At 43.2% G+C, this 14083-nt stretch overlaps 1 protein-coding gene across 7 annotated transcripts in view; it reads right to left on the reverse strand.

Annotated features, from left to right (window-relative positions):
• Window positions 1-14083, reverse strand: part of ITPR2 (inositol 1,4,5-trisphosphate receptor type 2) — a 322485-nt gene that overhangs the window by 231417 nt on the left and 76985 nt on the right. For all 7 annotated transcript variants that reach the window (XR_014555821.1, XM_083701231.1, XM_083701230.1 and 4 more), the window contains 7 exons: window positions 12502-12663; window positions 10482-10654; window positions 10100-10219; window positions 9818-10003; window positions 7641-7892; window positions 5753-5897; window positions 115-265 (listed from right to left, as the gene is read on the reverse strand). Coding sequence is in view for 6 of the 7 variants with exons in the window: in XM_083701231.1 (XP_083557357.1) it covers window positions 115-265; window positions 5753-5897; window positions 7641-7892; window positions 9818-10003; window positions 10100-10219; window positions 10482-10654; window positions 12502-12663 (1189 nt within the window). In the remaining variant the exon portion in view is untranslated. The remainder of the gene's footprint in view (window positions 1-114; window positions 266-5752; window positions 5898-7640; window positions 7893-9817; window positions 10004-10099; window positions 10220-10481; window positions 10655-12501; window positions 12664-14083) is intronic.

A 14083-nucleotide genomic window follows, 5' to 3' on the forward strand; every position in this document is an offset into this window, starting at 1 on the left:
AGAAAGCCATTGGGGAAAATAAAGAGCAGGGCCTTTAATGAATGCAAGGTATCACTAGGTAATGTATTATGTGTTGCAAATAATTTTCTACTACCACCCCACACACACACTCACCTCCATCTTGAAATTTGCTTAATCTTTCAAAGTATGATGACATAGGCATTTGTACAATATCAAGGATAGCCAGTAATGTTCTAGTCAGTCTGAGTAGCTCACTGAAGCTATAAAAACCAAAGTATATAAGATTGCGAGCCAGGTGCACCACCTAAAGAAAAGGAAGAGGGGGGGGGAAGGTCAGGAATATCAACAGAAAGAAAGAGGTCCCAACATTTAACTAGTGATGAATGGACCCACGTGGCTGCCCTCCAGATCTAATCTAAATTTTGTGGTTATCTTCTGGAGATTAACAGAAATCAATCCAAATTATGGATTTGACCCAGAACAGCGTAGAGCCCTATCTCCTACTATGAACTGTTGACATAGCTGTACACCAGCCAATGGCTTTCAGTTTCCTCTCCTTACTGAGGAAAAAGAAGGTGGTGAGGAGACTTCCCACGAATACCCTGGCAAATAAATACCCATCAATTTCAATGTCTAAAAGTCAGTGTCTGCAGGGTATTCCGAAACCCTTCACCACCATGACCTTCTTCACTTATAAGTTGCAGACAAGGGCTCCCAGCAGTGTTACAGCAGAGACAAATTACAGATCCATTTCTGATGAGGCTAGATGTTATCCAAAACAGACCAGGTTTGATACCATCAAATAAAATAAAAAATGCAGATCTGAAATTTGTTTCCTACACTAAATTATATGATGGTAGAATCAGTCTATGAAAGGGCAGTAGGAGTAGGCAGGATTCCTAGTCCCTGCCTGTCACCATGCTGGAGCAGGCTTCTCCTACCCTTCCTTCTTCAAAGATACCACCCCAAACCCTACCAAAGTTTTCATAACCTCCAAAAGGCACTTGCAGAAGATTCTATCAGCTGATATGGGTTTAAACAAGAACCAGAAAAATAAAAATATGTTGCTTTCTCAGCACTTACATTTTGTCACACACATACAAACATACTTCTGCAGGATGGAGCTGAAAAAAATTGATGTGGCCACTCGGCAGGTCAGTCACTTATATTGTTGTTTTTAATCTAAACTGCATTTGGATGTGATTAAAGCTGACATGCTGCAATCATTAGGAATTATGTGAATTCAACAATATTTGCATAGATTTGCTATTTGGTATAATTTATTCTATTTCTTCCAGTTATGTGGAGAGGTATGAAGCTATGCAGGACACTAGACCCCTGCCCCTATAAACAATGGAAATTTAATTTTTATTTATAAAAACATTTATGTCCAACTGTATAAAAAATATCACAGTGGTTAATAAAATTGTTAAGTTAAAAACAAGTTTAAAGTAAGGAAGTTAAAAACAAATATCAATAGATCATTGTGGGGGTGTTATCTGGGTTGGGGACTGGGGAGCAGGACACCTGGACCTGCAAAAAGGCACCCACTGAATCTCTACTGGCAGAGCGTTTAGGAGAAAGGCTTGATCTCTCTTTGTTGCCAAATTAGCCTCACAAACTTATGGAACAATCAAAAATGCTCTTGCAGATTATTTCAGTGGTCAAGCTGAAATATAAGGGTTCAGGTGATCTCTGAGGTATCCTGGACTCAAGTTGTTCAGGGCTTTGTAAACAATACAAGAACCTTGAACCTGGCTCAGGGGCAAATGGTTAGCCAGTGCAGTTTTTTTAACAATGGTGTCACACGTTCTTTATCAGAAGCTCCCAACAACTTGGCTGTAACGGTCTGCACCAGCTGGAGCTACTGAACCAAACCCAAGAGCAGCGCTACATAGAGCACATTACAGTAATCTAGCCCTGAGGTTACCAACACATGGACCATGGTGGTCACACTATCCCTGTCCAGGAACAGCTGTAGCTGGTGAACCAGATGAAACTGGTAAAAGGCACTCCTTGCCACAGAGGGCACTTGGGCAAAGTGACAAAGATAGGAATACCCCAAAACTACACACTTGCTCCTTCAGAGGGAGTGCAACCACATCCAAAACAGGTAACTTGCCAATTTTCCAAACATGGGAACCACCCACCGAAAGAGCCTCTGTCTTCCCAGGATTCAAACACAGTTTTATTGCCCCTCATCCAGTCCACCACTGCATCCAGTCCAGAGCTTTCCTGATTCAGCTTTCTCCTGAATCAGATGTTATGGAGAAGCAGAGCTCAGGACAGCAACACCTCAAGGACCGTCTCCCCATATAAATCTTCCCAGACTCTGTGTTCATCATCTGAGGCCCTTATTTGTGTGACTGCTCCAACATGACGTCTGGAGGGTGGCAACACAAGAACGGGCCTTTCCTGCAGTGGCTCCCCTTTTTGGAATGCTCTCCCCAGGGAGGTTCACTTGGCACCTTCATTATACATTTTAGGTGCCAGGCAAAAACATTCCTTCTCAACCAGGCCTTTTGTGATGGCCTGGGATTCTGACTCGGAGGCTGAACCTGAGGAATCCCAGCCTTCACAGGATTCCCCGCCTCTAGAACCAGCTGAGCCGGGGCTGGGGCTTGAGCCTGAAGGGTCCTCACCTGTGCTGGATCCTCAGGTGCAGGCACCAGCTGAGTCTGCTCTGGCTCCTGAGGTGATGGAGGACCCATTGCCTGCAGGTGCTCCACTCTCAGCCCCATCAGGGGAGGCTGAGATTGCCTCTGGGTCTGGTAACCCTCCAGCCTCTCCTGAGCTGCAGAGGCTCAGGGCAGAGAGGCAGAGGGAACTAAGTTCCCACAGGAAGAGTGCTCACCTCCAGGCCAGGAGAGGCGAGTCACCTGTGGACTGGGGCCGCCCTATGCCTCGGGCAGATAAAAGCCAGCCAGCTCCAGTCCCAAGTTGTGGGAGCAATGTTGTTGGTAGCCAGTTCCTGCCTGCACCCTGTCCTGCCGGATCTCCTGACCTCACCCGACTCCCTGCCTTGGACATAGCTTCAGCTTTGACGGACGGCCTCAATACTGCACCCTCGATCTCAGACTGGCCTCGGACCACGCCTCACAGAAACCCACGGGACCAGCACACCTTTGGCTGATTAATATACTATAGCCTTTTAACTGTGTCTGTGGGAAGGGGGGCTACTGTTTTGATGTCCTTGTTTTAATTAATTACTTGTGTTTTTATCTTGTATTTTATTATGTAATAAAATGAGATATTGCTTTGAAGGGTGGTATATAACTTTAATAATCAATCAATAAATAAGCATACAGGTGACACCTCATTCCCAAACTACTAATGATCACACACAACATATTTATACAGATATTAAATAACACTGGGGAGAGAATAGTGCCCTGGAGAACCCAATAGCACAAATGTCAACAGGCCGAGAAACACTCACTCAGTGATACTTTCTGGACACAACCTTGATGATACAAAAGAACCACTGTAATACAGTGCCTCTGATGCCCATATCACTAAGTCGGTCCAGAAGGATACCATGGTCAATGATATCAACAGCCACTGAGTGAACAAGCAGAAGTAACAGGGGCGCACTCACTCTGTCCCTCTCATGATGAAGATCATTCATCAGGGCAACCAAGGCCAATTCAGTTCCAAAACCAGGTTTGACTCAGATTGTAGTGGATCTAAAATAATCAGTCTCTTCCAGGAATAACCTTCTTCACCACCTTTACCAAGAAAGGGGATCTATAGTTGTTACACTTTGTTGCGTCTAGGATGGACTTTTTGAGAAGTGGACACACCACTGCCTCTTTAAGTGCAGCAGACATCACCCCAACGCACAAGGAGGTGTTTACCACACCCATGACCCATTCAGTCTCCCCACCCCAGCAGGTTTAATAAGCCAGGATGAACAAGGATCTAATGAGCATAAGTGCAAGTATCCTGTCCACATCCTCAGGCCACCTCAGCTGGTACTGTCATAATTAGGGTTGCCACCTTTGGTTGGGCAAAATACAAGACAGGTCATGCAAAATAAATGTCAGGACTGGCCGTGGTCCTCTTCCGATCACCACGCAAACGCTTCCTGTTCTTTTATAACTTTTTATTGTGTATTAACAAACAAACTTTTAAACTATCCTTATCTTTAACTATTCTTCCTCAGAGTCACTTATTTCAGATACCTTCTGAGCTCTGCTTCTCCGTGACCAGCCACCCTTAAAATGGCGAACGCGCCCTTCCCTTCGCTTTCCCACTCTTTTTTCTAACCTCCTGGCTAGAGCTGGCTTGTATCTCCCCTCCTCCCAATCTGAGCAAGAACTGAACCCTTGCCTTTCCTGGGAACATCCTGTCCCTCCCTGTTGTTCCTCTTGCTCTCTTCTATTAGATTCACTGCTCTCCTTCCCCCCTTGGAGAAAGCTTTCTCCCTCTGGGAAACTGGAAACTTCTAACTCTAACTCTTCCCTGACAATAAAGGACAAATTGGGGGGATTGGGGGTTAAAAATTACTTTACCTGATGCAGAAATGCCTTCAAAGCAATCCATTACAATGATCAAATGAAAGCTATCAGTGACTACAAACATTGCAATGATACTGAAAGGAAATCCTCCCCACCCGCTGAATTTCTGCCTATCAGAAGTAAGATAAATGTAGAAACCCAGCTAAAAAAGAAAAAAATAAGAAAGTGGAGAAAAGATAGCAACAAATTCTTAGCTTTGAAGTGGCTGAGGTTGCTGCTCCGGGAAATGTTTCACCGGACTTCTTAGGCAGTGTTTCTTGGGTCTCTAGCTGTCTTTGGATTACACTTCCCATTCTCCCTAGCTACTAAGATCAGTGGTCAGGGATGATGGGAATTGTAGTCTGAAAACAGCTAGAGACCCAAGTTTGGGAAACATTGTCTTAGAGCCCTTGGAAACCCAACCCAACCCAACCCAGAAGAGCCTGCTGACTGGCAAGGCCAGATTGGAGTGTCAATCAGCCACCTTGGGAGGGCAGGCTAAACCTCCAATTGTCTAGCAAGCTGGCCTGTGTAAGACAAGCAAGTTAGGGTGAGTGCACAAAGGAGGAAACATTAATGCCAGTTTTATTTTTTCATAACTGGTGGCAACCCTAGTCACAATAGCAGCAACTTTATTCTCAGAGTGTTTAGCCAGTGACAGCTAGTTACCATGTGCTCCAGAGATCTGCCCCTTCATCAAGATTAACCATCCTACAGCCACACAGAACAGCTCTGCTGGACAGCTCCCTAAGGACGCAATGGAGGCAGTAAAGTAGGATCTCTTTGCTGCCCTCACCGCCACATGATAGGCCCAATTATGAGCCCAAGCATGTGCTCGGTTGACTCCTAAGCATGTTTTACGCCACTTATGCACCAACCCTCTCCCAGGCCACCTCACTGACTGCACCTCTTAGGTGTACCAAGCAGCAAAATGGACCCCAAAGTGCTGGAGCGATCATATCAATGGCTCTGCAAGTCTCACCATTCCATAGTGAAACTAGGGCCTTAACAGGATCGACTGTTCTATCCATTAAAATCGTACTGAACCCACCATCTGGCTTCAGAAATTTCAACAAACATTGCCTACAGGTTGTTAGGTATTCTTAATAACCTTCCCCACACCATACTTGGTTTGGTAAATTCAGAATCAGCAAGACCTCAAGTGGGAGGTGCAATGGTGAGGTGGGAGGCAGAGAATGATGGTAAATCAGCTGATATTCTGCCACTGCTCCCCTTTGCTCTTTTTTAAATTTGAAAAGCACTCAGTACTGGCAAGTATAACAGAAAAATACCTCAAAAGTTAGCTTGTTCTTCTGTTTGTCTCCAAAAGGAAAGGGTTGGTTCACAACTTCTTTCAAGTACTCCTCTACAAATTCCATTGTCAAAGCAAATTTCCTCTTCATGTCATTTCGTGAGGAATCTGTGAAAGAGTCATACCTACAAAGCAAGACCATGAGCAAAAGCTAAATAAGTGGGAAACAGCAGGAGGGAGTAAAGGTTTAATAAATAATTTTTGGTGCCTCACAAGCACAAATGTTTGATAGGCTGTTGACATCTCCCAAGAGCTTGTCACAAATCCCTAAGAAAGTTAAAGAGGAGTTGGCATCATGAGAATCAGTGTAGACCTCACCATTAATTATTACTATTTGTAAGTTTTATACTGCTTTTAATTACTAATTAATTTGTTTTTATTGTAAGACATCCAGAGTCTATATTAAAAGGTGGGATAAATAATAAATAAAACAAAATTAAGCTGGACTGTACATTCTGTTAAGCGGCTGATGATATACTCTAGAAATCTACTCCACAAACTCAAAGGTCCATCCTGAAGATATATAAATATGCAAGGCTCCTCCAAAACAACAACAGAAACCTCTACCTCAAAATAAGGACCCTTCCATGAGCACAACTCTCCCTCTATGAATGGAAGCTCTTTTGATTCACATATAGAATCCAAGCTTATATCTACACAGCAGGAACCTGTAGCCTATTCTGGACACCAACGTAATGCATGCATTTATAAACATGCATTAGTCATGCCCATTTGTTGCCGTTTTATGTGCACACACAGCGTGGAACCCCAGGCAGCAACTCACAGCAGAGCATTAGTGATTACATGCAAAACTTGGAGCTTGTCAGCAACGGTACTCTGAGGCACATGAATTCTAATATGAAGCAGTTGCAATGCATAAGGCTATGCCAAATAGCTTCTTCCTAGGGTTAACTATACCCCACAAAAGGGTGGTATTGGTAATTTTTTGAGTGGCAGATGAATTTAAAGAGCTTTCTTCGGGATGAGGTAGTCACTAGATGATTACGATGGTGATCTTCTTCTTCTTCTTCTTCTTCTTCTTCTTCTTCTTCTTCTTCTCCTTCCCTTGTTATGGATCTTCATGGTACAAAAGTCAATACTAAAATATTATACTGTGTTACCCACCCAGGACAGAAACCTTTTCACTTTCATGCTGCATGAAAATTCTCGGGTTTTTATTCTCAGAGATGATAAGAAATATTGTATACTGCCTTAAGTTCCGGTCTGGGAAAACAGCAGGATATGAAGCAAATAACTAAAATAATAATTGCTTCATAAGAACGTAAGAAGAACCCTGCTGCATCAGAACCAGAATCCATTTAGACCCAGGATCCATTAAAATAATTTAAACCAGAGTAGCCTGCCAAGGTGCTTCTGTGTGCTGCAGAAGTATCTCACCCAGTGAGGCAGAGTTGCAAGATTAGCTTCCTGCCAAGATGGGGAGGGGCATGTTCGGGTGCACCAGTGGAGCTAATCCACTGCTCTAGACAATGCACTTGTACCATGCCAAGCTCCCTACCACCTTGTTCCTCTCCCTTCCAGTAAGAGGCACTGCCAGGAAGCTAGCATTATAGCCCCACCCCACAGAAGCAAGCCACTTCTGGTATGCTCAGAAGCAGGCAATGGCCTTGTCTTATTTGTCTTCAGAAGACTGTATACTGCCTCTGAACATGGAGGTCCCATTTAGCTATCAAACCAAGAAGCCTATCCTACATGAATGTGTCAAATCATCTCTTAAAACCAACTAGGACTGTGTTCCTTATGCCATCTATGATGATGATGCTGCTGCTGATGATGATGATGACTACAAATGAATCTGCCATCAATCAGTGAATGTTCCATTTTGTTTGTTTCAACAGAGAACTCACTCGTAAATAGTGATCTTGGTAGGGATTTCAGTCCATAGCCTGGCATACTTCACAGGCACCACTATCTCCTGAGGATCTCTATCCACATGCATATGCAGCATGAGACGGCAGAAGGAGGCTCGCAGGTCATAAGGCAGGCTCTCATCTGACATGCAGCGCAGGATCAGATCCACTGACAGCTGTGTGGAAATCTGGTTTATAGCCAAATACTGGCGATCCAGACACATTCTTGCAAAGAGGTTCAACTGGTACCTTAGAAAAGATAATAAAATAATGTCATTTCTATTTCTGTGTTTGTTACTGAATAACCTGGTTGCTAAGGTACCAATCTAAACATCTGAGGAATATTATAGAAACTCAACCAACACATTTCTAGTCTTTTACTGGACTATGCCTGTTAGACTCTCACTCAGTTATAAAATACAATCCACATTACATGGTGTTAGGCCTGGACAATGTATCAATACATCACCCAGGACACGATGGCAGCTTCACCCGGTGGTATACCATGAGTGAAACCACCACTGCTCCTGAGTCCTCCGCCTCCAGCACCCAGCAGCAGGAACAAGTGGCCCCAGCTGGGCCTGAGATTGGGGAGGGGGCAGGAGGAACAGGGACAATTGGGCATGAGGTGAAGGAGGCTTGAAATCGGTGTGTGTGTGTGTGTGTGTGTGTGTGTGTGTGTGTGTAAGAAGAAGCAGTGAGAACTGGGTGCAGGGTGAAGGAGGCTTGACATTGGTGTATGTGCGAAGGAAGGAGCAGGGAGAACTGGGCATGCGGTGAAGGAGCCTTGAAACTGGGGTGGGGTATGTGCGAAGGAAGGAGGGAAAATTGTGTGTGTGTGCGTGTGTGTGTGTGTTAGAAGGAGCAAGGAGAATCTGTCATATGGTGAAGGAGGCTTGAAATCAGTGCGTTTGTGTGAAGGGAAGGAAAGAGCAGGGAGAACTGGGCATGCGGTGAAGGAGCCTTGAAACTGGGGTGGGGGGGGTGAAGGAATGAACAGGGAGAATCAGGCGAGTGGTGAAGGAGGCGGAGAAATTGGCTCCTTATGAAATCAGCTGCCCCGAGGAGAATGGTGGCTAGTGAGTGACGCAAAGCAGGGAGACAGGGCCCATCCTTCCCCCCTCCTAACTTGCTGTGTGTGTTGCATCCCCTCCATTTCATATTCCAATGTTTGGCTGGTGATACATCACGATGTTGAAATGCTGACATTGCCCAACCCTGCATGGTGTACACAGCACTGCTCTGAATAAATCCCTCAGTGACATTGAAATTCTTACATTTAATAGCAGTTTTGCAACCTAGCCTTGTATCCTGCCATAAGCCATGCCTAATGAAAATGTTAAGGACACAGGCTGAAAATCCACAAATCAATCAGCTGACTTACAGTATACGGTCAATCTTATGCACTTTACTCAGAAGCCAGCTCCAATGTGTGTATGTTGTGGGGAGGGCTTTCTTCCTGGTAAATGCGCCAAGAATTGCAGTCTTAATTTAATTCAATGAAACAACTTTAGTTTAAATGAAAACCTATCAATGAACTGCAGATTGTACATTAAACATCTTGGGGCTTGTTCAGATGTTATTTCCCCTCCAGGAAATGAAGCAACACCAAGTTTGATTTAATTTGATGGTGGTATAACTTTACATTCTTCTATTAGCAGAGTATCTTACACGGGGCTCTTTGTAGTCTCCTAGCCATGCACTGATCAGATCCACATTCTTGTAGCTTCAACAATGCTAGTGGGTGTTCCCATGCCATTCATCTGACCCCCAGTGAAGTATCTTTCACAGATCAATAGTAGTCTTCTACCCAAAATATTAATTTAGTCCATACCCAGCAATGCATATCCTTTCAGCCTTGGACCACGTTGCACAAAACACCATTGCAGTACCTTATAAACACAGCTTTGTTCAGTCATTGTTTTCCAAAGTTTATCCCACTTTCTGGTGGAACCATGCTGGAGATGGGTGTGTGTTCAGTATATTTTTTCTCAAAGGGAAAATTCTTACCGAATTAATGCTTAGCTCAGGCCTCCAAAATTTGTGGAGTGCATGTTGAATTCAGGCAATGAACTCTGAGGATACTGATGAATCCAGAGAACACAGAAGGAACAGAAAGGATTAACTTGTGTCCTGTGGGACAAATAATTCACCTTTTCGGAAAGCTGCTTTACCTGTAATAAGTGAGGACTTCTAAATCAGCTTTGGTGCCCTCCTTAGCTTCTTGGGCAAGATGCCTGATGGCTTTACCATGAGGCTCCTTGTTGCTATCAATCCAGTACAGCCAAACCTCTTCCTCGTCCAGATCATCAGAGAGGGTGGAGCAATCCAAGGAGTTGTCCATTTGCACTGAGACCAACCTTAAAACAAACAGTTTACACTATACCTACTAATGATCTTCTTAAAACTGTGTGAGACAATGTAAAATAATTAAACTGAGAGGTCAATTAACTTACTTGGTCTGAATGAGAATATCAGCATTTCCTGGGCTCAGCATATATTTGCAAATAAGTTCCTGAGTGACTGGGATTGCAGTTGTGTTGGAAACACACAAGTCTGACAGGTAGTCCAAGAACCTTGAGGTGAGGGGGAGATTAACAAGAAAATGGGATGGGTCACACTGCAGGAATTTATTGAAAAGAAACAACACAATGATTATCAATAGTACCCTATCCGTAAAATACTGAATGCAAATTTAAATTACATATAGTGCAAAGTTTATGTAATCTATCATTTGTTCCTGGACACAGGTTCATGATCAAAGATACACAGATAAAAAGATGATCAGTGTACAAATTTTTAAAAGAAAGCAAAGAAATGGTGTGGGCTAATTCAAACCTTGGCTCTCGATTCCTCCTGAGTAAATTTACAAACGTCTCTATTTCTTTAGCTGTGATATGTTTCTCTAGTAGCTTCCTGTTGTTGTGCAGCAAAGCTGTGATTGTGTCTTCTGCCAATATATCATAGCCAATCTGAGACTGCATGACACAGAAGTTCTTAGCAATGTATTCCTGGAAGAAAATCCCATGGTAGTCTGTCACCAGATTGAAAGATGGAAGGTTCCACACATGACCCACACCCCATTTTTGACCAGCAATATTTAGTTTGATAGGCAAGTAGATGAGAGACCATGGTTCCTTTCTTTAGATTACTAGAGCATACTCCATATGTGTTTAGCTATTTTAGTTTTGTTTCTATCTTGATCCTTCTCAAGGCACAAAAGCCATTAAAAATCATTAAAACACAGGTCAACAACAAAAAAAAATACTCAAATCAATCAAATCTTTTCCAAGTCTGATTATATTGAAGATATCCCAAGAGGAAAGTTTTGCTCTTATGGAGTTGGATTCAGGTTTGGACTTTCACAGAGCTCAGAGAAGGGCTGCTCCACAACTGTGAGGCAGCCACCAAAAATGTTGGTCTGTAACAGCTGTCCCCAACTTGGTGCCCTTCAGATGCTTTGGACTACAACCCCCATCAATCCCAACAAGCATGGCTAATGCCCATGTTGGCTGATGTGCTGTTCTAGTCCCATGGAAGAACCTATGGAGCAAAGCAGCAAAGCAGATCACATGGAGAGCACCTGATGAGCAACTTGCAGAAGTGAACTTTTGAGCCTTTTGAGCTTCTACCTCCACTTCTGCTAGGCTTCACCCCTTTGCAGAGAACTAGAGTCTCTTGAAGGTCCAGCCTTCTGGCCTGACAAAGGGCACCTCTCTTGAATTCAGTGGCCTTCCACCCGGTGCACTCCGGGTGCCACTGGACTGGCAAGGTATTGCAGAGGCACCATAGATTCATAGCTGGGATTCCAGACTGGTTCAAAATTGACACCTAGACATACAGTGAAGAAGGCACTCTCACTTCACATACTTATTATGCTGATACACAGGACCAGCAAGAAGGTGTATCTGAGGTATGTATGACCTAAGCTATTACAAGATTTACACATCCAAATCAGTACCTTGAACTGTGCCCAGAAGACAATTTAGAGTTAGTACAGCTGCTAATCAGCATGATAATAAAAGTTGCTTCTTCACATCCCCAAAAACCTGACCAGCATACCTTTGTCTGATCAGCCAACTTTTAGCTTTGATGTTTACTTGACTCCTTGTAAAGTTTGCCCTAGTATGACCCACAAATGCTTAGATACTCCATGTACCAATCAGTACTAGAATATTCCTTATGACAGGAAGATTCCTTCTCACAGACTTTTGTTCCCAGGTGATTCATCAAGATGGGGGTCCACTAGTCCACTGCAGGCGCTATTCTGGAAGAGTGCAAGTACCTCTGCTAGTCTATGGTCAGATCACCTCCCCACTCTGCTCCTTTCCTTGCTTTTATTTATTTAAATAATTCTATTATGCCATGCATAGCTCCCTGGAGCCCTCATGGAAAGAAACCAGCAAAACAATAAAAGCGGTAAGAAGTCAACCATATCAGTTCAAAAATTGCACACACAGTCAACAAATCAACCAATAAATGGCACCAATCTTTTTTTAAAAATAAGAAAACAAGTCAGTTTATCAAACAAGATGGGTTAAGGGGGGTGTCCTAGGAACACCCTGCCTGACTGTTGATAGCAGCGAATTAATCCCACCTTCATCTGTTTAACTCCAGGTGGAGCCAATCATAGCAAAGAGATTCCAACTCAACAGCACCTCATGCTACTATACTGCACTTGGTTAAAGTAATGGAATTAATCCACAGTCACACTGAAAGTGGAATTTTGGTTCCATAAAATCAAGTTGGCATTACTCTCCTGCCGCAGTCATTCCACTGGATTCAATGAATCTATAAGCACAACCAAGGAGTCCACTGTATACAATTATGTAGCCACATGAGAAGGCAAGAGAAAAACCTGGTTTTTCCTGTAGTCCTGCTGGGAATGCCGGAGGATTCTGTAACAAAGCCTCAGCATGTATTTGTATGGGGCATATCTCTGGTCGCCCAGATCTTCAAGTCTCAGTATGGCTCCTTCTCCCGCTTTGTCTTTAAATGGAGCTTTCAAGATCCCAAAGATCTGTTTGTATACACATAAAGACACATAAATACAAAAACAAAGTGATGACTAATGGTGGGGATAGAAAAACAGGGTATTTTGGTGAATTCAGTGAACAATATATTATATAAGCATTTTGAGCCAAGGGGGAAATAAAATGTGCCCCACCACTGAGGTTGAATCAATTCAGCAATGAAAATTGCATGGCATTCTATATGTAATTTTCACTATGAGTTCACTTCATCCTCCAACAGGTCATCTCATGTTTAAATTATTTTAAATAATACTGTAGCTTAGTTCCCAGCAGTGCAGCAGCTACAAGAGCAAGACAGGAGGAAAGTGGTCATGATTTTCACCCTGTGCCCCAGCATGCTGCCTGATAAGCTTAACTATGGTTTAAAAGTAACAGTGGTTTGCAGTGAGCTGAGGAACCTGTGGCCCTGCAAATGTTGCTGGACTACAACTCCCATCATCCCTGATCATTGGCAATGCTGGCTGGGACTGATGGAATATGGAGTCCTGAAATATCTAGAACACTGACTTCTCAACAAGGGGGGGGGGCACCTGAACATTTCAGGGTATGTGTGAGTGTTTCCATTAAAGAAAGTGTGATCTAACCAAAAGATTAACAACATGAAAGTATACAAGTCTGAAATGTTATGTTCAGAGGATGAGAAGATCACATGCAGCATGATCTGCATGTCATCATGAGTGCAAAGAAGTTCAACATTATCTCTTAAGTGGTGTGACATGCAATATACAGAGCGCAGCAGTTCGTCATGCACTGTGTGGTTAATCACTCACATGTTGATTTATACTACTCATTTCCACTACTTTTTAGAACTTTGAACATACCATACACTACTGCTATTACATATCAGATTATCCTCGATTTAAGGCTGAGGTTTTTTCAGTGTGCTATGTGGGGATAGAATTGTGCAGCTGGAAAAATGGACAGAAAAGTGGATGTGTTGGGTGCATGTGTTTATTAAGCACTTAAATGACAAATAATATCAGGGATGGTACACATATAAATTAGATGAGCTCAGTGTCTGTATGTAAATTACCCAAACCATAGATCCTCCTCTACTTCATCTTCACCTTTGGGCAGGTAACACTTGCATCCTTGTAAATACCCTTTAAGTACTCCTGTTTTTGTAGCTTAGCCTTATCTCACACCCTGTGTTCCTTCTGCGCAGCCAATACATAACAGCTGGTCATGGGTTCCAGTTAGTCAATGGTGGCATATTATACTGGATATAAAGACAGGAGGTTCTTGTTTCCACAGACAAGCAGGCCTGCATTTACTTTTGATCACAATGCTTGCCAAATATTTCACCAATGAAAATTATTTGTTTTTACTCTTGCTTTCTTGAATGAGAACAACATTCACCATTTTCCCCACAAACACGAGAGCTGGAGAGAGTACTACAGCTGAGTA

The sequence above is a fragment of the Podarcis gaigeae genome, assembly GCF_964106915.1.
Source record: "Podarcis gaigeae genome assembly, chromosome: 10".
NCBI lineage: Eukaryota > Metazoa > Chordata > Lepidosauria > Squamata > Lacertidae > Podarcis > Podarcis gaigeae.